General features: G+C 40.5%; 1 protein-coding gene across 5 annotated transcripts in view; it reads left to right on the top strand.

Annotated features, from left to right (window-relative positions):
- Positions 1-1,808: 1,808 nt before the first annotated feature.
- Positions 1,809-24,575, top strand: part of fat1 (FAT atypical cadherin 1) — a 71,268-nt gene continuing 48,501 nt past the window's right edge. For all 5 annotated transcript variants that reach the window (XR_002664921.1, XM_022738089.1, XM_022738088.1 and 2 more), the window contains exons 1-2: positions 1,809-5,070; positions 16,333-16,647. Coding sequence is in view for 4 of the 5 variants with exons in the window: in XM_022738089.1 (XP_022593810.1) it covers positions 1,809-5,070; positions 16,333-16,647 (3,577 nt within the window). In the remaining variant the exon portion in view is untranslated. The remainder of the gene's footprint in view (positions 5,071-16,332; positions 16,648-24,575) is intronic.

The following is a 24,575-nucleotide window of genomic DNA, read 5'->3' as shown; positions in this document are numbered from 1 at the left end:
CCGGGCAGCTCTAGTGTGGTAGGGAAAGGGAAGCAGTAAAGGGAGCGAGAGAGAGGCTGCCTGGTGGTGGTAGTCGGAGTAACGGAGAGGAGAGAAGTCCATGTACTACCATGCCGAGATTTGGACTATATAAACTACATGCAAAACCTCCAAATCTATGAGATTAACAATAGAAGAGGTACGTGAATCATTGTTTTTGCACTGGGTGTACGTTTTTTAGTCAGCGACGGTTAGCCTCGGCATCTGTGTAACGTGTAAAAAAGTTGCAAGAGGTTAGGTCGGCTATTGTGAGCAGCGGGCTGTGAAAGAAACCAGCCAGCGCTGCTTTCGCTACCTCTTCGGAGAAGTTTAGCCTCAACAAAGCTAAAGGATTATCGTTGATTTTGATGGCACGGGGACTTGAAATATCCGATACTCATTCTGACAGTAGTTTATGCATTGCTTTGTATTATGTTAGAAGGTTGTATGGGGTGTTTTTTTTTCTCTCTTTATAAGCAAACGGCTGCCATCGTCTAGAGAAGTGAATGGCTTTAGTTGGGGGATGGGGGTTAGAAATGAAATGGTCTAGAAGCACCTAACTTATTTTCTTGAAACATTTAACTTTTTCCTTTTATAAAAACGGCTCACTGGTTAGAGGTTGCAGAGAAATGTTGCAAATGCCCACTGTATTTTTGTTTCATGTGTGGAAATAAACTACAAGTTTTAGTTTAAGTTTGAATTTTTTTTTTTTTTTTACAATGGTCCTCCACTAGCAGATGGTTCTTTTGTACCTGCAGGCGATAGTTTCGGATTTAAGGTGATTTGAGCTCGACTCTGTCACTTATTAACCCCACATAAAGCACTGATAACTAAACCCCGGTCGGGTCATTTTGGCACGCCAAAAGCAAATAATGTGGGTTTTATAATACAGCACTCTTGCGCAGACATAGCAACGTCTTGCTTTTATTTGTCTTTGTGTGGACTCCCACGCAGAGCCCGAGACGTTGTAAAGCGGCTGTAAACGAATGAATCTGCAATTTCAAAGCAGTTTCCTACTCATCTCCCCTGTGGCTTTAACCATGATTGTAGCTCGACAAGATTGCAAGAGCACCCTTGTGTTTGATTTAACTCGGAAGATTTTTCCTCTGTGCAGCTGCTGGTATTACTGACAGAAAAGTCCAGTATCTGTAAGTTGTTGTATTGCATAGTTGTTACTCCGTGTGTAAATGTGATTAGATTAATGATCAGAAATGTAAAAATTACTGCATTTCCATGCAAAGGAAAAGGGAAGTGGCCCTCAATGTGCACAGGCTTAGATAGGAAAGATTTTTTTTGCGTTTTGCAGTAAGGAAATTAAAGATTCATGTGTTTTCATAATAGCAGTTCTTTCTATGAGCTCATTAAAGCTGATGTTTGGATAAATTAGGTTCTACTGTTATGAAATGCTCATAGTTGGCATATGGCATTGTGCAGACACGGGAGCAGTGCAGGCTTACATCTTGTCACCTGACTGACTGCTCTGTCTCATCTTTTCCATATGGAGCCTATTACGCCATTTATCATTCCAACCATCACTTGTCGTGGCATTTAAAATCTCGGAAAGTGCACAATGAAGAAAGAAGTAAGGTTTGTGGTATTTAGGCTTATCTTCCCAGGCTACCCACACAGGGAATGAGATGATTGTATGTGGGTATTTGCTTTTTAAATTTTAGTAGTTGTAATCACAGTTAATTACCCAGTTTTGTGTGATTGTAACATTAAGTGTTGTAACATTAACAATCATAATTTTGCTTCTTTCCAGGTGGTTCTGTGAAGATCACGGTACGATAATGGGGAAGCACTTGGTTTCACTGCTTGTGCTGCTCCTGCAGCTCCTCTGTGGCTGTGCAGGGAACCAAAGGATGGCGAGGGCTGCCTCCATTCAGTTCACTCATTCTGTTTACAACGCCACCATATATGAGAACTCTGCTGCTAAGACTTATTTAGAGAGTCACACCAAGATGGGGATCTATATCACAGATCCATCCTGGGAGATACGGTACAAAATCATCTCTGGAGACAATGAGAACTTATTCAAAGCTGAGGACTACCTGTTGGGAGATTTCAGTTTTTTGCGAATAAGGACCAAAGGAGGCAGCACTGCCATTCTGAATCGGGAGGTTAAAGACCACTACATGCTAACTGTTAAAGCTTCAGAGAGGAGCACCAATTTAGAGTGTCGCACTAGAGTTAAGGTGCAGGTACTGGACACCAATGATCTGAGGCCTCTCTTCTCACCAACATCCTACAGCATCTCTCTGCCAGAGAACACAGCCATACGCACGAGTGTGGCCAAGGTCACGGCAACTGATGCAGATATCGGTACGAATGGAGAATACTACTACAGTTTCAGAGAGTGGACGGACATGTTTGCAGTTCATCCAACAAGTGGCGTGGTGACACTGACTGGCAAACTAGACTACTCTGAGACAAAGCTGTATGAGTTGGAGATCCTCGCAGTGGACAGAGGGATGAAGCTGTACGGCAGCAGTGGCTTCAGCAGCATGGCCAAACTTACCGTGAGGGTGGAGCAGGCCAATGAGCATGCACCTGTAATCACTGCAGTAACCTTGGCTCCCTCTGACACGGACCATGACCCTACATATGCTATTGTGACAGTGGAGGACAATGACCAGGGACCAAATGGAGAGATAGCCTCACTGAGTATTGTTGCTGGCGACCCCCTTCAGCAGTTTAAGGCAATAAGAAGCAGCCCTGGAAGCAAAGAGTACAAAATAAAGGCAGTCAAAGATGTCGACTGGGACAGCCAGCCTTTTGGATACAACCTTACCTTACAGGCGAAGGACAAAGGCAGCCCTCCTCAATTTTCATCTGCTAAATTGGTACATGTCACTTCTGCACAGTTCAAAGTGGGTCCTCCTATATTTGAAAAGGCAGTTTACAGAGTCAATCTGAGTGAGTTTTCCCCTCTTCATACACCTGTCACTATGGTAACAGCTGTGCCAAAGTATCCACAGATAAAATATGCTTTTAGACACAAATCTGACAAGAACAGATTTACAATCAATCCAGATACTGGCTTAATCAGCACTACTGGACCAATCAATGCTGATTTCGCCCCCCGATTTGAGCTAGACGTGATTACCAGTGACAAAAAAGCGGTGACCAAAGTGATCGTTGATGTGATTGATGTGAATAACAATGCACCTGAGTTCCAGCAGACATCTTACAAGGCCATCGTTGATGAGAATGTACCCATAGGGTCCAGTGTGGTGACGGTGAAAGCCACTGATCTAGACAGGGGTGAGAATGGCTATGTGACCTACAGCATTACCAATCTGAGCCCTCAACCATTTGTCATCGACTACTTCTCTGGTGTCATCAGTACCTCTGAGGTCCTAGATTATGAGCTCATGCCCAGGATTTACAATCTCAAAGTCAGGGCATCAGATTGGGGATCCCCTTTCCGGAGAGAGGTGGAGGCATCAGTCACCATAACATTAAATAACCTGAATGACAATAAGCCCTTGTTTGAAAATGTGGACTGTGAAGTGACGGTGCCGAGAGACCACGGCGTGGGAGAACAGATAACAACAGTGTCTGCCATAGATGCTGATGAACTGCAGCTTGTACGGTACAATATTAAAGCTGGGAATGATCTTGATCTGTTTGAACTGAACCCAAACTCTGGCATGCTCTCACTGAAGCAAACGCTGAGTGAGGGAGAGGCAGCTAAAGTGTCCTTTCATAGTTTACAAATCATCGCAACCGACGGCGAACACGAGACCCGGCCCATGATCATGAACATAACTGTCATCACGGCGCGCAAGCCTGTCCAGTTAAAATGTGTTGAAACTGGTGTCGCTACCATGTTGGCTGAAAAGCTACTTCAGGGCAGCAAAATCCACACTCAAACTGAGCCGGATGACAACTTTATGGACTTTCACTCAGTCAACCGGTACACTCCTCAGTTTGCAGAATCTTTCCCCACTGTTATTGAGGTTAAAGAGGACCTCCCTGTTGGGGCCCGGATTGTCCATTTAAGTGCCACAGACCCAGACAGTGGCTTCAATGGGAAACTGGTATATGTTATCTCAGGAGGAGACACAGAAAGCCGCTTCATAGTGGACATGGAAACTGGTTGGCTGTTGGTTTATTCTCCTCTTGACAGGGAAACAACAGACCATTATACCCTCAACATTACAGTTTATGATCTTGGCATACCACAGAAATCCTCATCACGCCTCTTGGATGTTAAGATCCTAGACGCCAATGATAACAGTCCTCAATTTTTGCAAGATTCTTACTCAGTTGAAATAAGTGAGAGCACACCTGTTGGAACGGAAATCATCCAGGTGGATTCGACAGACAAAGATCAAGGAGATAACGGAGTCGTCAAGTACTCGATTTTGGGCGGCACAGATCAATTTGCCATCAATGAAGAGACCGGTGTGGTGACTGTGACAAAGCCGCTGGATCGTGAGCTCCATCCAGTTTTTATCTTAAAGATCGCAGCACGTGACCAGTCAGTGAACGAGCCGCAGTTAGTGTCCTCTGTGCCACTGAAGATCACCATGGAAGATGTCAATGATAATCCACCTAAATTTGTCCCCCCTAATTACCGCGTGAAAGTGAGGGAAGACCTTCCTATCGGTACTGTAATTATGTGGCTGGAGGCCCATGACCCTGACATTGGACCTTCCAGCCAGGTACGATACAGCCTTATTGATAATGGAGACGGGAATTTTGAAGTAGACAAACTCAGTGGTGCTGTGCGGATTGTGCAAAACCTAGACTACGAGACCAAACAGGTATACAACCTAACAGCCAAGGCTAAAGACAAAGGGAAGCCCATATCCTTGTCCTCAACCTGCTTCATTGAAGTGGATGTGGTCGATGTGAATGAGAATCTGTACAGGCCTTTGTTCCGATCATTTGTGGAAAAGGGATTTATAAAAGAGGATGCACTTGTTGGGACTTCGGTGACGACTGTAACAGCCGAAGATGAAGACCAAGGACGTGACGGAGAGATTCGTTACTCCATACGAGATGGATCTGGCCTGGGGATATTTACCATCGATGAGGAAACTGGTGAGTGTCTTTTCTCACTGTCACTATAAAGCTTATGTGAAGCTTGTGTTAAGGTGTGCATTAGCTTGACATCATTTGCATAAGCAAAGTTTTCACGCAGGTATAGTTTCTTTAGTCATGTCATGCTGTTGAACAAAGAGGTAAGGGAGTCTTCCAGGAGAGAGAGGGTAAGGTTTCTGATTCCAGTCATTTTTCTTCTTTGGGAGAATTGACGGCAGGAACAGATGGACCAGCTGTCTCTCAGACCTGTGTGGACATTCTTGAGTAGTTGTTGTGGCACTAAGAAGATTGAGAGTGATTTCACCCTCTCTTTTCTACAGTCATGCTCTCACTGTGTAAATACACACTCCTCTTTAAAACAGATTAAACTTGGAAAATAGTCCAATCTGTTTGACCTAAGGATACAATATTCTAATGGCATTTAAAACATGTTTTTTTTAACAGCATATTTGTAATATTGTACTGACGGCAAGGCTTTACTTGCGGGTTTCTTATTTATGTCGCTGAAAATATGTTAATACTTGCTCAGCTGCCCAGAATGATTTTAACAGCTGACTCAAATTAGCTCAAAATAAGCAGTCTGGAATTTCAGGAGTTCCTACCCAAAAAGCCAGCAATCACCTGATATGGATGTTTTGGACCTGGCTTGCTGCCCTCCTTTCTTTTTTCTTTTTTTTTTTTTTTTTACTTGGTAACCACATTCTTGGACCGCTTAGTGTGACTTTTTTCCATATATGAAATTAAAATTCTCTCTTCACTATACATGTTTAATGTCTAAATGAGGCAGTGAAACTTAATGCATTATACATTGATTTCTCTTGGCACATGTAACCTCTGAGGTTCATATCTACATTAAAAAGCTGGAAGTCTTCTGCTGACTGTTACAAAAGTGGTTTATATTTTTTTTACATTTAATGTTTATTAAGACTCAGAATAATTCAATAAATTGACAGGAAACCTCAACAGTGGGAAATGCTTTCCTCTGTGTGGTAAAATTCACTTGAGATGAGCCATTATGATCCATCCTCCATGGCTGTGTGTCAGCTGTGATGCTTTTGTGATTATTTCTGTGTTAATGCTTCCACATCTGATTAGCAGTAGAATTTTGTTTTATCAATGGAGATGTGGAGATATTTAAAGCTTGAACTAGTGACTAGTGACTGTAATGCCTTTATGCACGAATTTCAACTGCTGTTCTGTTTTATTTCATAATTCCTTCCCTGTTTATGTGCAAAATTGACTGTAGTGGAAGTTGAATTTTGCAAGGAAAAGTGCAGATTTAAGATAAGGTGCAGTACTACAGTATTAGATGGATCCATATGCAGGCCAGCAACTGACATCCATGTCTTAACCCAAAATCCTGTGTAGTGTACGGACTCAGGGAGTCTGGTCTGATCTTCTACTTAATCCCAGAGGCCTATATTAAGTGATTATCAGGAGGTGCAATGATAGGATTGTCCTGGGTTGGGTCCTGTTATTATAGATTACATCTGAGGTCAGTAGACAACTAAATACAGCCAAGGTGGTAATGCCCCTCCTATGATTTCACTAGATGAAGGGTGTGGTTTGTTAGGCTACCATATGCATTTAGAATATTATGCCTCTAAAAGGAAAATATAAGCACGGGTGCACACCCCGCTGTATATTCAGTTCTGCAGCTGCATGTTGTGAATTGTAACCAGAATGTTTTAAAATTGTTTAAAATTAGAAAACAAATGAAAAAGTGGTGTAAGGAAAAATGCCCGGAGCCACGCACCTTCAGTTATGGAATTTGTTTTTCCAGAGTGGGAAGGAGTGAAGGAGGACTACTCAAGTCTTTTCCTGTTTTACTTGACACTTGTAATCCCAAACCTTTGCGCATGTGTTGGTTGAGAGCACAAAAGTCAATTGCATGGTCTTAATCTGTGTTGTAGTGTATTTATATTGTGCTCTCACCGCAATATAAATCAATATTCTTTCAGTTATTCCTCCTATAATGACATACACAATAACACTGAAACAACAATACTACTTTGCGGGCAACAAACTTTTGCTGTGGAAGGCACTACACTCTGTGGTCATTGATGCAAGAAGACAGTCAGTGAGTCTCGTGAAGTAGGTGTATCCAACAAATCTGAGCAGAAGATGTATTTTAGAACAGGCAAACCAATCATTTGTATGTTTGTGAGACATAGCGATGTAAAATGTAAATGTGGTGTCCGTGATGGCTGTTTATTGAATGCCACTCTGTCCTCATTTACATTGATCAATTAAAAGAAAAACTTTGAATGTCTTCTTCTCCAGATATGGCTCCTTTTCTATCAGACTGCTTAGGGAGTCCATGACAACTGTTTGCTCAGACATTCTCTGTGTTATTAAAAGCGCTGTGGTCACTGGCTCAGTGCCATCTTAATTTAAAACTTATCAAGATTCTTTTCTGGGCCCCTTCCCATGCAGACCAAATTTACCATTCCTCGCTTTAATCAGAAAATCTGCTAATAGTTAAGCGATTTCTGACTGATAAGGACCACGAAGGCTCTGAGTAATGAAACTGAACCTTGATACACTAAAAGCTTTCCAAGTGCTTATTTTTAACACATTAGCCAACTTAGTTTCAGCAGAAACAGAGCAAATCCACCAATGCGATTTCACCATTAGTTTTTAGCCCTGGTTTATTCAAGTAACTACTGAGAAATATATACACCTTGTATAGTTTGTGAGATATATTCCTATACTAGCCACCAGTGTGCAAAGTCTGTGAGGATCTTCTTTGGTTCGTGTGAGGTTATTTGGCACCATTCGCCCATGTCTGTGAGGGTCAAAATTTGTGACGGCGTGGATTTCACACAGAGGAAGTGCATGCTCCAGATAACAAAATGGTTGCGGCATTACCCACATTTATATGACTTTTATTTGACACAATTCTAAGACAGCAAAATGGCATTTAACTCCTGGCCCTATTCTAATTCATATTCTCATTAAGTGGTCGCACATTATATTTTGTCTTTTTGACTTCTCTTGTTCTCCTTATTGATCTAAATCTAAATCAGCACTGCATACTATATGTGGGTCAGTAGTGAAGAGAGTCGTGAGGATTATAACTCCTTGTGCAGAGCCCACAAATTTAATGTAGTCAAAGGCATATGTGATGTATGATGCACAGATAAAGCGTCAGATCAGTGAAATAATTAAAAGAAAAAAATATATATAAACTGTACCAACAGTTGTTTATTCAGGTGAAGAACACATGAACACGTGAGGAGTGCTTCCACTGCAAGTTGAAACAGACCTGCAATAAAACAATGCTTATCACGATGAACCTAATCAAGTCTCCACGCCTCAAGCTACACCTGGCTGATGTTGAACATGACACACCTTACACCGGAATCGACAGATACAAAAGGCGAGGGCGTTTTTATTGCCAATGAATAACCGTTTATTCACGTCCTATCGTCTGGAATGACTAAGGGAGACGAAGTGGAGCCTTAGTTAATCAAAAGCACGGCTAGACGATATCAGGAACGCTGGAATGTCAAAGGAGAAACAAAGAGTCACCTCCGCATGAGGCCTTTTCGACAGCAAGTTTGTTGCATAGTTCAAGGGACAGTTAGGAATGATCGGTTCTGCTTTATTCAAAGTAAAGGTAGAGTAAAGGTACACTGCTACATAAGTACATCAGGGCCAATATACTGTGATCCAAACTCAGGATAATCAATTTGTGCATCTCTACATGGAAGGAAAGAGTAACTCAAAGCTACATTGCCATAGAGGTAATGGTATGGAGCTCGACACAACTATGTTCAAAGCTTTGTTGTGTCTCGACTTGAAGTGAAATTATCCAATATACAAAGTGACCAGAGCAGAATGTGTTCAGTCTAAATGAGACGCAGATGCTGATTGTATAATGTATGCATTGCCCTTTCTTGTTGGATAATGTATGCATTGCCCTTTCACTTGAAGCTGTTTGCAGCCTGTGCTTCGAAAGCGTTCTTTGTGAAAGCAAATGAAACAGTTTGACGCATAATGACAAAATCCTGTTTTTCATTTCCACAAAAAATTGCCAGTCATTCCCTAATTTTTCCACATTTTCCTGTTAAAGTAAAAAGACTCTTAACAGTTAATGAAATAATGTATGTTTTCATTTGTTTATGGTCAGACCTCTGACTAAAGCTAAAGCTGAAAAAAACTTTTACCCTATGTCCCTAATTTTGTGTTCAGTCTATATGTTTTAGATGGAAATGGGGCTGCAAAGTGGCACATGATTCCAAATAGTCTTTGCTTGAGTGCTGTTACTGTGGAGACGGGACCAGGAATGTGCAGCGGGACAAAGTTGATTGTAGGTTGCTAAATGAAAAACACACTTTCCCTAGTTAAAAGTATGTTGTTCTCTCAGTCCATTAAATCTGTTTAAAGAAACTCGAGGCTGCCTTGTACAGAGGACGTGCTTCATTGTGTGTTAATTCATGTCATGCTAACACTCATGAATTAGATCTATACTTTCTATTCAGTTGATACTGTGGATAGTATTGTAGATTTTATGTTTTTAAAACTGTGTCTTTCAAAGTGGGCCCCACGGAACATTCAGAAGTCCTTAAGTACATCTGCTTATTTGATTTGATCAAATACAGTGATCAAGAACCTATTCCATTATTAGTTTATCATTTAATACTTCAAGTTAATGATTCTAAACAGAGCCTCTTCCTCAAATAGCAGTTTATAGCATTTAGTAGAACAAACAGCTGTAATATTTGGAAAACATTAGCATCTTCCCAACAGACACATCTGAGTATCTACACCTGGGGCTCTGTCTGCTAAATTATGGCTGAGATATAAGAGATACTGACATGCTTTTATCCTTTTATTCAAATTTCAGAGACTATTTCAAGCATTTATAGCCAATTTCATGCTGGGTGATATTTGACAAGTGACAGCCCTGACCACAAATACACTCAGGTGCAGTGGGGTACTAAAATACATTAGCCTGTCCATCAACCCATAATTTTACGGCCAAGTTGGCTGATACTAAAATTTTTCACCTGTCAATTTAAATTGTTACGTTATTTTTTCATTAATTGATTCAAACATACTACTGACTATAACACTACTATTTAAACAATACTTTTTTTGTGAACAAAAGCAGCAACATTACAATCACATTATATGATAAGTGTCTTCATGTGTAGACCATAATACTTCCATGACAAATGTCAGTAGGCCTACATTTAATTTCGTCAAATCTCTTAAAATTGTGCAAAAAGGAATTTTGAACTCAGGGAGGTGGAGTCGATGACATCACTGCCATCATAATATAATATAATCCAGTGACTACGTAGTCATGCACTAAGATGACTGGCTGCACAGGTGGGAAGCCAGCAGGGGATCATGTCCCGGTCACTGCAGTGATATCTGGGAGAGACAGTGTGAATGTTTTCTCACATTATGCTGTCCTGGAGAAATTGTGTGCTGTTAGCTGAGAGTCTACATCCTCTTTAAACCAGCTGAGGTTATTATATATAATGGAGATATAGATTAATAGCGTAGATATAGATGTAAATATAGAGCTTTACTGTTGATAAAATAGTAAATAAAATATTCAGGGGGGGTACAGATATAGACATGAATGTGTTTCTCTCATTGTTATCAGAGGCACAGGCAGAGAGTATTAGGAGGACTAGGAGGTACAGTAACTGCCTCTAAATAATACTGTGATATTGAATCAAGGAGTATTGCTCTGAGGCCTGTTCAAAGGGTTCTGAAATAACAATGTTCCCAGTAACAATGGAAGCTTTGTATCGTCAGCTAAGTCCCAAAAGCTATCTCAACTGGAATTAATAGGCAAAACTTTTTATAAAAAACAGGGAAAATAAACCCTATTCATTCACACATCACAGACGTGTAACAACTGCATCAAAGGAATTTTTCAGTGTCTTTCCAATGCTTACTCGCTCACAAATAAACTGTTTTTATGTTTTCTTTAGGGTTAAAGAAATTCAGAATTCATTATTAGTACTTGCTGTGAAACGGTTTTATACCCCACTACAAAACAAACAAACGAAAAAAAACAATAGGATTACACTGATGTACAGAGCATCAGTGTTCTCCATCGTTAAGCGGGTGAAATGATTGAGCTTGTCTTAAGTACCATTTTCCCTTAAGCCAGCAGTTGACAGCCATTTTTCTGCCAGTAGTGACTGTATATGGCGTGCACAGTGATGCATGAAGTGGAAATGGCTCACTAGCTCAATAGGCTGTAATTGTTTGTTCAGGATATTGAATACATGGGTTTTTCTAATATAGACACAGTTTTTGTGGGGACACTATTATCTTTGTGATCATCTGTGAGACCTATCCTAATGTAATATGACCCCTGTGTGCCCTTCAAACAAGATACAGGAAGTAATGTGAGTCAGCAAGTGATGGTGCTTATTGTAAGACTATTCATAGCAATAGATGAACAATATTGTATGTATTACTAAATATTTACAACCACTGACTGCCAGGTGTGGCTTGCGCAGCTAACTGAATTAGCCATCAAACCTAACATTAGCTTGCTATTAGATGACACATTTAGACTGAAGGGGGAAGAAATGCAATACGGTTGACCCATCTGACCTGACATCTGATAATATGCTGTTCAATAATGATATAATCTTGCAAGATTTTAGATTACATTTCACAAAAATAGCACAAGATATCTCAAATAACAAAACTTTATGCCAATAATGTTTTACTAAATGACATTAGGTTAGCCTAGTCAAACATTCCCCATGCTAAATTGCATGAATAATACAGATTCTGAAACATATCTCAGACATTTTTGCAGAAAAAATAAAAGAAATATCTACATTTAGATTGCAAGTTATGCTAGCTTGTGATGCCACAGTAACCTCCTGTTTATACAGTTGATTGCTTTTGATGGGATGGTGCTACAGATGCATCCTTGCATCTGATGTAAGTTACTAAAGAGTGTACTAGTGAAGACATTTTTTAAATTCCAACAATGCAACCTGAATTTGTTAATCTAATCCAAAACTAGTAAGTATCAACGAATAACACACATACTTAGTAATGGATTTATCAATAGCTGGTGCAGCCTGATCCAAATGCTTTGATCTCGTGCAAATGAAAAATGTATCTTTTGAATATAAGAACGAAAGAATATTTGTAGTTACTAAAGGTTTAAAGAGTCTTTGACTAATCACCATCCCATCATATTGCACTGAAATGATGAAATTGATGCCTCAGGCAATGCTTTTAATATATATAACATTCATTGCCTTGGACTACTACTTTTATTCTGTACATTTTTAAAAGGTTTGAAGGTTGAAATATAGATCTTCGTTACAGATGTCTGGGAACTAAAGGATGATGTGATATTAAGTTGCTGGGTAACAGAAAGCTTAGTTTAGGACCTTTTCTATTACACTAGGTCCTACAACGTGGTGGTGGAATTTGAAGCATTTTGCCAGGCCTGTGGAAAGAGAAGGGGGGGGGGCACTGAGAAAGTTTATGTAAGCATGTGAGCCAGAGGCCTGAGAAGGCTGAGGAATGTGGGGTAGGGGTGAGTGGAATTAACAAAGGTAGTTCAAAGCAAATCCCCAACTTTTCAGCTCTAGAATGAACAAGGACGTTTGGGTAGATGATGAATGCTGATTGTCAAATGTCTAGAGTCAAGTCAGAAATGTGAAAATCAGCACAAGAGACAAACTGGATTTTGTCGATCTTAATCTTGTTTTGATAGCATATACAATATTTAGCACGCTACTTTGTTTCACTGGACAACTTGTGACTAGCAGTGAACAGTTTCACACAGTTCTGCCAAAGCAGATTTCACCCTCTTCAAACTGTAGCAAACTGTGTCTTTACTGTGACTGTAAGTTGTTGTAGAATAAACTCATTGTGTGTCTGTATAGAATGTTGATTTAAGTACACTTATATGTAAAATACCTGCTGGTCTTGATAGCTCAAAATCCATTGGCTGTCTGAAGATTCCACCTCGCTGCCACTGTGCTCAAGTATCTTTGAAGAACAAAGCCAGAGGGAAAGAAAAGAGCAGGGAAAAAAAGCGGAAAGCAAATCTGGCAGAGGCAGTTGCACAGTCTGTTTTTTTTTTTTTCTTGTGGCCTTAGGGCAAGTTTTGCTTCTGCCTTACTGGGTAGGCTAGGTATATGGGATGGGTGTGGCAAGTAAATTCTTCAGATTCATCTTTCATGTGCTTTGTTAGAAACTATTCACCCAAGGGCCAGGGCAGATACCTTTTCATTTTATGTGCTTTAAGGTCAAGTTGGTCTGTTTTTGTGTCTTTTCAGGGATAAATATGAACCAAAACTCTCTAGTGTGCAAGTTGGCATTGACTTTTAGTTTGAAAAGGCAAAAATATGGATGGTAACTTCACTCTTGGAGCTGCAGTTGTATTCATGTTTTCAACTTTTGTAACTTCTATATGTGAAGATATATCGTCTATGCTGATAGATACAAGGTGAACTGTGAACAAAAAGTAAGACCCTGGTGAAAGTTGAATTGTTCAGCTATGCTTGTGTCTGCCAGTCAAACAGATGAGCATTTAAGCACGGGCATCTCCTTGGAAAAACTTAAAAACTTCTCTTACCTTCTCGTTTGTCTCTTCTTTTCTCTTGTACTTTGTCTTTTTAGCATGTGTGCATGTGCACGCATGACCACTTCTTCTTTACTGTAACTCCTCTTCTTTACACCAACTTGCACCACTATCTGACCATTTTCACCTTCTGGTTCATCTTAAACATTCACTATGTGACATCCCCTTCTCCACTTTTGGTGTCTAAAACATTTATTCCCATATACTTAAGTGTTTCTGCTCTATATACCTCACAAAATGATTTGCATTTCTTATCTGGGTTTAATATTTGCAATTTCCTGCACATGTTTTCTTCAAGTAGCGATCTTTATTATCTGCTGCAAGTTTTCAGCTTCAGTGTTGTCACAAATTAGTCATTACCGCGTTATTTAATTTCTAAACTCTTATATCTGATAATCTTATTTTCTGACGTCTCCCAATGTTTGGTTGTGTTTCTCTCTCATTAGTTTGCTTAAACAGAGTCATCTAATTTGCATTCTTGATATATTTGGCCAATGTTGTTTTTGTCATGGGACTCCTGGCTTTAGGGATCATCAGGGAGCTACCTATTTTCCCTTGCCTGACTACCCTTCTTATTACATGCCTCAAGATAAGTTGAGAGAGCTGTAATGATGACTAATGACAAGAGAGAATCCCAGGGCTGAAAACGCAGGGACGCTAAACTAAAGCGGGGCAAGAGAATAAATTAGTTGAACCCCCCAATCTCCCCTCCTGTGTAAAATGTGAGATTTTTGTGACAAGTCATTTGGCATGTTATCTATCTCTTTTTCGGAGAAATCTTTCATTACCAAAGGCAAGATGTTTGGCTGTTCTCAGTTACACTCCATCATTGCAATTCATCAAGTTACAGCTCGTGAACAAAGACAGCAGCAGCAAAGAGATATGTCTATGTAAACACTTGGAACCTTTGAAATTCGTCCTTGTGTGTAGGGTTTTGTGGCGGCTCCTTATCTGGGCCAGCAGTGACTGGAATTGAGCCACAGATTCAGAGTCATTGTAGGAAATGGACAACACCCATACCCGGTGATGATACAGGTGTGCTTATACCGTGATTCACTTTTATTGGTTTCAGATAACGGTACAGTTGTAGCTATAAATTTCCATTGCAGATATCAAAGTTATACAGCTATCGCAAATAACACAGACATGAGAATGGCTGCCATTATAAAGGTTGTCAATGTTTCCATTGTCTGGAAGATGTTGGGGTGTTTTTGTTTCCCTCCGCAGCCTCATATTTTATGCTTGATGAAATAATGGGACGTCACATGTGCAAGTTATCCAAATAACATACTGTTGCTCCATTATCATCAGCTCCTCCTTGTTTGTTTTTTGCAGTACTTTTGACCTCTGAAGACCTTGCCTTTTTTTTTTATCCTGACTCTTCTTCCAGCATATTTAATTCACTGAAGAAACAAAAGAATAGTACAGTGCATCCATCTGTTTAGCATCATTCAATTTGTTTATATTGACACTAAAAACTTATTTGAGTAAGTAACCAATCAAGGTAACTGCTACATTATGACCTTCACATCCCTTTGAATAAACTAGTTTCTCCACCTGATGCTTTTGTGTGATGGACAATAGTTTGTTTATAGAAACAGGGTTAGGCCTGTTTAGATCTATCAACAAGGTTATGCTTACTTCAAGTTTAAGGTAAACTGGTCAAATGTTAAATGACAACAGCAGTAATTAAGCTATCACCTCAGTATGGTTATAACTCAATTATTATTGTGCATATAAACGCATTCCCAAGCAAACTAACCAGTAGGAATGCATACAGATCCTCTTCCCCCAAACAGAAATACCTACCACTGCTTGAACATACGCAAACATGCACACTTATCCCCTCTCCTGCAGTCCAAATGTACCTACTGAGCACCTGGTGAGTGCTCGTAAGTGGGGTCGAGGGGAGATGGAAAGCACTAAAGCAAATTCTCTCTTGTGAACTTTGCTGTTAGCTTTTCCTCAGAAAGACCGGTGAGAGCATTCACATTGCTAGCCATTCTCAGCCGTTTAAACATCTAAACTAGTGTTGACAGATGCTATAATTGCTGCATTACTTTAGTCAAGCAGGTCACCAGCAAAGTAATTTACATGTCCAGTAGAACTGTGTTGCTGTTAAAACCAATTACATATCAATTCTGTGTCATTAAAATGCACCTTATTGTTACAAAACTTAGACCTGCACAATTTCTTAACAGAATTTATTCCTGCAAAACGAAACATGTTTACGCTATTTATCCTCTTTCTACACTCTCAGTCAGTCCTATATTTTCATATGTCCCCTTTAGTTTTTCCAAATTGCTAAATCTACCCATCCTCCACTCTTCCATTGAGCTTCGTCAACTCAGAGGACTCACATGTTTATGAAAGGTCTTTGTTTGCTCAGCTGAGGCCTATAGCCCCCTCATGGCAGTAAAAAAACTTCCCTGCCAGTGAATGTAAGTGAATGCTGGTGTCGGTATACCACCTTTACATGTTTCAGTGGACAAGCCTTCAAACCAATCCCTACATCTCCTTTTACACAAGCTTCTGTTCTCTTCATGGTCAGAAAGTGATTTCAGAGATCATTGATACTGCAGGTAGTAAAGTGAGACTCATTGCACATAAAAATGTTCCCTGACGTGATGCAGACTCAAGAGTATCTTTATGTCTTTCTCATCTCTTAGGTGTTATTCGAACACAAGAACTGCTGGATCATGAGACAACACCTCACTATTGGCTCACAGTCTACGCCATGGATCGCGGCGTGGTGCCCCTCTCTGCCTTCGTCGAGGTCTACATCCAAGTGCAGGACGTCAACGACAACGCGCCGCAAACCTCAGAGCCTGTCTACTACCCCTCTGTTATGGAGAACTCCCCTAGAGATGTGTCAATCATCAAGATAAACGCTGTCGATCCAGATGACAAGGGCAGTGATAAACTCACCTACAGGATCACAAGCGGCAACCCCCAGGGTTTCTTTGCCATTAACACCAAGACAGGTAAGATTGCTGTAACTGCGACTGCAGTTCATGTCACTGTAAATTGCCTCTTCAGAGCAGGAAGTCTCTGCTCTGAGTCTTGATTTTATATTGCAGGACAAAGGACAACCTTAAATATGGCTGCTGGCTTGAGACTATACAGTTTATCTTACCAAGTCCAAATGAGTAAATATTAGCAATAAAAGCTTATTATACTGTCCTATATCACGATGGTCACATCTCATGATTTCCACGGAAGTCAACAACCAGGGATCAGTAAAGATATCCTGACTGATTCATGGCTAGAAATGATCAACAAATTTAGCCTGAAATTCCTCATATATCTTCCTTATCTGAAGACATCAACTACTTTAAAGGTCATAAATGTGGCAAAAAAAGATTGTTCTACATATTACATTATCCTTGAGACTCGGGGCTAGGTTTATATTCTGTTGTGTATGGATGACGAGGTGGTGGGCTTCTGCGAGGTTCCTGTTTCCTTTCTTGTGAAAAGGAAGAGCAGTGTGAACACAATATTTTAACCCAGGACAGGAGTGGGTTGAGCCTACAGGGGTTTTTCCACTCAAACACTCTAAAGTGTGCTCTCATATGCGTACTCTGGAAATGGTGTGATGATTAATATTTCATTGGGTTCTTTTAAAGTTGCTGGAGCAGGCTATGTTTAGTTAAATAGCAGAAAAAAATACTTGTAATGCAAAGTGAAGCTCCATGTACAGACAGAGGTAGTTTGTAAATTTACAGATTTATTCTCGTCAAGTTCTGGACTCAGGATTTAACTGTGATTGTGCTGAAGAATTTGCTCTACATTTGAACTGTTGACTGCACTTCAATGATGTTCCATCATCAAAACATAAAAGAAACCAAGGACATGAGTCAGTGTGAATTTAAATGACTTGACAAATATATATCACAGGAGCAAAACGAGATCCTTAAACTCTGTATCTGCCTCTTGAAATTCCAATTACTCAAATTGTTTTTCTTTCTCACCTAGCTTACACACAGGTCTCTTATTGCTTTGAATGCAAGTGCTCATTAAACTGCAATGAGGAAAGGGTAGTGAAGCAGTTGCTCCAATTTGTCCTCTGTGACGTGTGTGGTCCCGTTTCCCAAGGTAGTCACATCAACAAACTGGAGTTATTTTTGTTGGGAGTGGCAATGTGAATTTTCTGACCAAATAAGGATTCATCATGGAGCGTGCCTCCCAAACAAGCCTTCAAGTAATTCTGGGCTCTCCCCAATGGACAGGGGAAGAAAGAAAAATGAATGATAAAGGAAAAAGGGAAACCTTAGGTATGCGGACACATAAGGTTGGTGTTTTGTCTGCAGGCATGACAAGATCAGCTTATGCATGCTGATAACAAGTCTGGGATGCTGAAGAAGGAAAGTGGAAACTGAAGGAATATGTATCTTCCAACAGAGCAGTCACACTTGATGCTGTTTTAATGGCATGGACTGATCCTAAGCTGTGGAGAAAAAATATCTTGTGTCTTCAACATATATTCTTGTTTCTTTGCCTTTGTGTGAGCAAGTAACCTGAGATAATATGGGAACAGAGCTGGAAATGAATGTTTACACTGGAGCAGCTGCTCTTAAACTGAACGTCCTCGTGTTTCAGTATTTCATTTTGCTACGAGACCGTATATTTATCTCTTTTCCCACAAAAGGTCAGCCTTCTATTTTGATGAATTCTTTTATATTCCATCATAAATGTCCACGGTAAAGTTACACTACATCACTTATTCAGCTTTTTTAAAAAAAAGTCTTCTTACCCCACGTATCTGAAGTAAATATTTCCTACTCCGAGGATTATAGATCATATATGAAGCTTATGGCCAAGTCCACTGTGGGTAGAAACTCTTAACAGGAGAATTGGCTGTATCTTAACATGTTTTTTTTTTCATACATGTCAGAAGAGCACTCTGGGAAAAAAAAACCTTGTACAGAGGACACTGAAGCATGAGGATAAGATCCATTCATGCATAGCAAAGCATGTTAAAACTTTTATTAGTGGGACACCAGAGCCCCTCGCGTCAGGTTCAACAAAGAGTGGTTTGGACAATGAAAACTTCATTAAATCACTGCTCTGATGCTTGAGTTTTTTTTTTTCTTCCTTCTTTGTTTTTGAAGTTTATGGAAGCGAGTGGAGGTAGAGAGGTAGGTGGGGGGAGAAAACAGTGAGCCAAATTTAGCTGACTGCAAGAGAAATCTGTGATTTATGAAGAGGGCCACTTGAAACGGCAGCAACATTCATAATTAGACAGTTTTTTTTGACAGAATTGAGAATGATTACAAATTAATTTTATTTATGTAAATCTGTGGTATTTAACAAGGTCAAAACAGGCCTGATATCTATCCACATTATCAACTCAATATGACATTTGCCCGCATATTACAGGTTTTTGAAAATGTTTAAATTTACAACATGCAAGTCTCTGTAATTATATGCTCTAAAATTGCATTGGAAGCATAGGCCGTGTTTTGGCATATCTACAAAGCTCTGCGAAGGGGTGGGAAAAGGGAAAAGACGTTAAGGCCTGTGTTTTGTGTGTGGGTTTTGGAACTTCATAGGCATGTGTTCCAAGCTAACTAGCTAGCCTTCTATCATGGGTTATGGCCTTGTGCTGCTTTTCAAGTAACCTGTCAAGCTTCAAACACATATGAAGGCTTTGCTTGACGCCTTGGGTGGTGTTGGTTGCCCTTTTTTCCACACAGACCCATGGAGGCTCACTAAAGCCCAGGATGAAAGGCTTAGGCCTACTTTATTTCTGCCAAGTAAACAAGTCCTGCTGTTTTGACTGTTCTGACTTTAGTTTGTCATTAAAGTGCAAGGCCAGCTCTTCTCTCTAGCAGACACTATAGCAATCCCAGTGTCTTGAGACCTCAGAATGTAATGGCTTGATACAGCCTCGTTTTGGAAGGGATTGAGAAAACAAGAGAGGAAAAAAATGAGGCAGAACCATGTGGGGTGAAAATTGTGCCAGTCAGCTGGATGTGAATTATGTGTTGTAAATCAGTATGAGATCAGTGAATTTGAATAATGCTGCTCAGGTCTGACATTTTTGAGAGATGAACCAGTGCTCAGTTTGTCTGGTGGCACAGATCTCATCCCACCCACAGACATGACCACAGTTGTTTCAGGCTCTTTCATGCGCCTTCATTTGGCGGCTAAGGAGAATTGCATTTCCTGGATAAAGACTTGTACGCTGGTTGCCACCAGTTCACAGTAGGATAGAAGACAGATAAATTACTGTATGTGCTGTACTGTGTAAAATGTCCCTCGGTTGTATTGTGTTGTGTGGTTGCATTGTGAAGGTTGTTTATTACTTAGGTGTAAATTTAGAAAAAGCATGGTTTGTCCACACACACACAGCTCTTGAGACAGCCAGCCCACAAGCTGTCTAGTTTTATTTTCTCTTTATAAAGGAGTTGTCAGCACTCGGAGCTAGTTCATCTGAGGTTGTTGACACGAGTTGCCCACCTTTTCTGTGGGAGAGTGAGCTGTGTTCATTACCCAGTGAATCACTCTCTCTCTCTCTCTCTCTCTCTCTCTCTCTCTCTCTCTCTCTCTCTCTCTCTCTCTCTCTCTCTCTCTCTCTCTCTCTCTCTCTCTCTCTCTCTCTCTCTCTCTCTCTCTCTCTCTCTCTCTCTCTCTCTCTCTCTCTCCCCCTCTCTCTCTCTCTCTCTCTCTCTCTCACTCTTCTCTGAAATGCTTCTACTGTGCTATGACTTAGTGGACTTTGAACAGCACTCTTATGCCAGAACATGCAAGTGTTAGGGAAGGGCAACCAAGCAGAACATGCAGTCAGAACACACACACACAGAGGAAGTTTTTCATATCTTAGCCAAGGAGAGAGAGTTGGAGCAAAGATCACTATGATAGCAATCTTATCTTGCTGAATGCTCATTATTATACTTCCTGCTGTACCTATTCTACCTCTTTATGTGTAATATTAGTGCTTTGTAAAGCTTCTCTAATTGCCCCGCTGTTGCCCGTTGACTTTTTAGAGTGAATCATCATTAGTCCATGTTGACCTGACACATGAGATTTCTAGTTGGAGCGCCTCAAGCCTGTTGAAAACTCCACCCTATAATAACGGCGCCGATCTGTATTCGTCACCAGACAATGGTGCAGTTACAGCTGACAAGAACATGCCTTTAATAGGATATGGCTGTCTATACCTGATTGTGTTTGCCCCTTAATGGCAGCTTTCATTCCAGTGGTTAAACCCAAATGAAGAAAGATACACCCAAGTGAATTCTAACAGTGTATTGAACAATCTTAGCCCGTCCTTCTTCTTCGCCTGAAGAAAAAGTCATTGTCATCAGTTGAAAAGGAGAGAAAGTCATTGTCATCAGTTGAAAAGGAATGCTATGGGTAATGCTTTGGCGAGCCTGGATACCTTCGAGAGTTTTCATGTGCATTTATCATTCCCAAGGGTTGAATGAAAAGGTAAGGGAAAACAGCCACTGGACTTTGCAGCTGAGAATCATCAGCTTTTCGTGGTGCTCATATCAACTTTCAGTAACGCCTTCTCTGTTTGGAAGTGAAAACACACACACTGGTGTTATCAGTGGTTTACAAAAGCCCCAATGACTATCAGGGGAAGTGAGATAGGAAATGGATACTTCCAACAACTTCCTGATGTTTCCTGTGATTTTGGGGCCGAACATTTGTTGCAGCTCTCAAAATAGATTGCGAGAAGAAAATACGGAAATGAAAAACTGCTTATTACCCCCTTAAAATTAAAAAGAGTGGCCATGGTGGCCAAGTTGGCTAAGAATCAGTTTGAGCGCAGTATCTATGTGAAAGTAATTCAGCCTGGTGCCTTAGTGGCAGGATATCTTTTTAAACATGTGGCATTCATTCTCTTTTCAAAGAGCAAAGAAAGCCATGTCTTGCCATATCTTGGCTTTGCGGGTTTACGAAGTTTTCGTCGAATCACGACTGCTTTCTATGAACATTAGATTGAAGAAAATTTACCAAAAAATTCAGTGTCAAGATTTTCTTTACGCTCCTTCCAACTGGGTAGGGGCACAAGTAGAGATTAACTCATCTCTCAAACAGGGCTGAACAGTATCCAAAAACATCATATTACCATTATTTTTGACAGATATTGTGATATGAGTCACGGTATTAGCAGGAATGGTACAATTATCAAAAAATTGCACCTCCTGCAATTTGGATATTGGCCCTGTTGTGATATTGATAATATTTCAATTAATTGTTCAGCTCTACTCTCAATTTCATAAAAACACCAAGTTTGATTTATTCAGTGCAAAGTGAAGCTGGACAAATGAATGTGCCAATGCCAGACCATTATGTGTCAGGTGACCAACCGCATGGCTTAAAAGTAATAAGCACAGTATGGTCATTCTGTGTAAAATTAAGCATAGTAACCATGACGACCATCTGTATCATCCACACAGATCAAGCGACACATTTTAATTAGGCTTTTGACTTGTTGATTTTTCTGGTCAAATTTTGAAAGGGGGTGTTTACAGAAACTGTGATGCACGCCCTCACTGTCACTGTTAAAAGGAGGTTGAGTGAGGTATACCAAAGCTAACATGCAGCCAGACAGATGAACAGATTAAACACTTACTGTCACTACACGGTGAAGTTCCAGCATGCAGCGTTGCAGGGTTTTTAGTTTGACTGCCTTATCACTTTAAATGTTCCTTCTCAAGGGTTAATGTGGAAGTGCTCTGAGACACCTCTGTTTAATGGACCAGGTCGTGCCTGTTGGTGCACATCAAAATGCGATTAGGGCGTTCGCTCGTACTCAACCATACAAGCAAGCACTTTTGACGTGGAAGGTGTGAAAGTGCCTTGTCAAAATGAACAGTACAAAGCTACAATTTGAAGGGAGCAATACTTCTCACTTATAATATGTAGTTTGTATATGTTTCAAGTTTCAAAGTTTTACTTGTCAAATGCCGATATACAATAAGCAAGGTGCAGTGAAATTCATCAGTGTGTCTCGTTATTATGCCCAGGGCTAGTTGATGACCTGCAGTAGCTGCTAACACGCTAGCCAGGTAGTAACACGCTACAGTTAGTTGGTCACAACAGCTCTCAACTCTCTATTTTCTCTACTTTGCCATTTACTCCCTCCTGACATTTTAGTCTTGGGGTTGCACATCATTTCATTTAGCGAGGAGTGTCTCAACAGGTGAGTCCACCAGTCGCAGCGATCGGAATAAATTGATTTTGCCATAAAATATATCCACTGTTTTAAATGCTGGTGTCACCATGCGGGCCTTTTAACAGATAAAATCCCTATTCACTAAGTCTGTCAAAAAAACATTTGCTAAAGGACTTAATCAGTTGGCGTCTGCCTTTTCGGCTCTCATCATTCTTCACTCATTGGCAGAGGGTGAACAGTCTAATTGGACTCTCAGATTTATTCTTAAGACAAGGCACAGCAATGGGACTTAGCTGACTTTACATGTCTGTGAATTTCATAGATGCCAAATGATCAGTGTGAAATCCACAAAATTCTCTAAGGACAACCAGAAAATCATTCAATCAGACTCCTTTTCATGTAACACCGCCTTCGAATGTACACACCAATCAGTATGTTAGAGGACCAAATCATCCACCAGCAATATCGACATTCATGATATTTCTGTAATGCCATGTCTTAAATACCTCCCAGATTCTATGTGTACTTAACACAATTTACAGAGGTCAAAGCTACCAGTAAGCACTGTGGTGCCTCAGCTTCCAAACATCCCATCCATTTACACAACACCGCATAACATTCACTTTCACAAGCACTAGGGAACCGGAATCCCCTATAGCCCCAACTCTTCCATGACATGTTTGCCTTTTCAGATTACAAATAAGCCTTGCAGCTGTGAGGTGCTGAGATATCTCAATCCTAGTGTAAACAATGCCCCCCCCATGCCTTTTTACTCATTTTTGCAAAGTATATACGAATGTGTTTGCCTTAGCTAATGTGGCCTCTCTTTGTAGCATTTGTCAAATTCTACGTGTTTGTGGATGACGGCACAGGATACTCGTTGGACTAGACTTTTAAATGGCATGCCAGACACCGCTTTCCCTCTTAGTAAAAGAGAACGGTCAGTAGCTCCTGTTCAGCAGCATTTTTACAAAGGACGGGACAAACAGCTCCTACTTTGATGCACCGATCCCTTCTTTAACTCACACAATCCTTTTGGACTTTGGTGTGCCGTGGGTTTGCTTTTGACAGTATCAATGGTGTAAAAACAGACACTTTTCACAATGTTGTTTTAGGCTCAATTGGCAGACACTTGAATCATAATGAACCCGAGAATATCGCTGCAGTTTCTTCGGGTTGAAAATGTGCAGAAACAACAGGTGTTGAAATAATGAATTCTCATTGCTTACTTTTAGATCTCAAAGATTTTAAATTTACACAGCAAGTCCAAAACACTACAGACACCCAGCACATAACCCGATTGTCTGGAGTCACAGCTGAATGGGTGTCACAGAAATATGCGTGCACCTCTCAAGACTGCTAATCACAGCATTAATGCCTGGGTATGAACAAGCCCAACAATGTCCTGGACTCCTCAACTCCCTCCAGGCCTCCATTTTGGAGCAGTGGTTGTAGCACTCAAGGACATGGTTGAGAGTGCCACTGCTGCTTTGCTGTTGTTTTTCTCCCCCTCTCAAAACAGCATGGCTATAATTACTGTCGGCCCAGCTCAGCCCACGCCTGAGGATGGCTTTTGTGTGTGTGTGTGTGTGTGTGTGTGTGTGTGTGTATGTGTGTGTGTGTATGTGTGTGTGTGTGTGTACATATATATATATATATATATATATATATATGTGTGTGTATATGTGTGTGTTGTGACGAAAACTGCGGTTTGGAAGTGCAGACTTCTTTGGTGAGCTCTGGCTTACCAACCAATCATTTTACAGTTCCTTAACCTTTAGG

Source organism: Seriola dumerili, unplaced genomic scaffold (genome assembly GCF_002260705.1).
Source record: "Seriola dumerili isolate Sdu_G_001 unplaced genomic scaffold, Sdu_1.0 BDQW01000035.1, whole genome shotgun sequence".
Lineage (NCBI taxonomy): Eukaryota > Metazoa > Chordata > Actinopteri > Carangiformes > Carangidae > Seriola > Seriola dumerili.
This window is presented reverse-complemented; position numbering and strand designations above follow the sequence as displayed.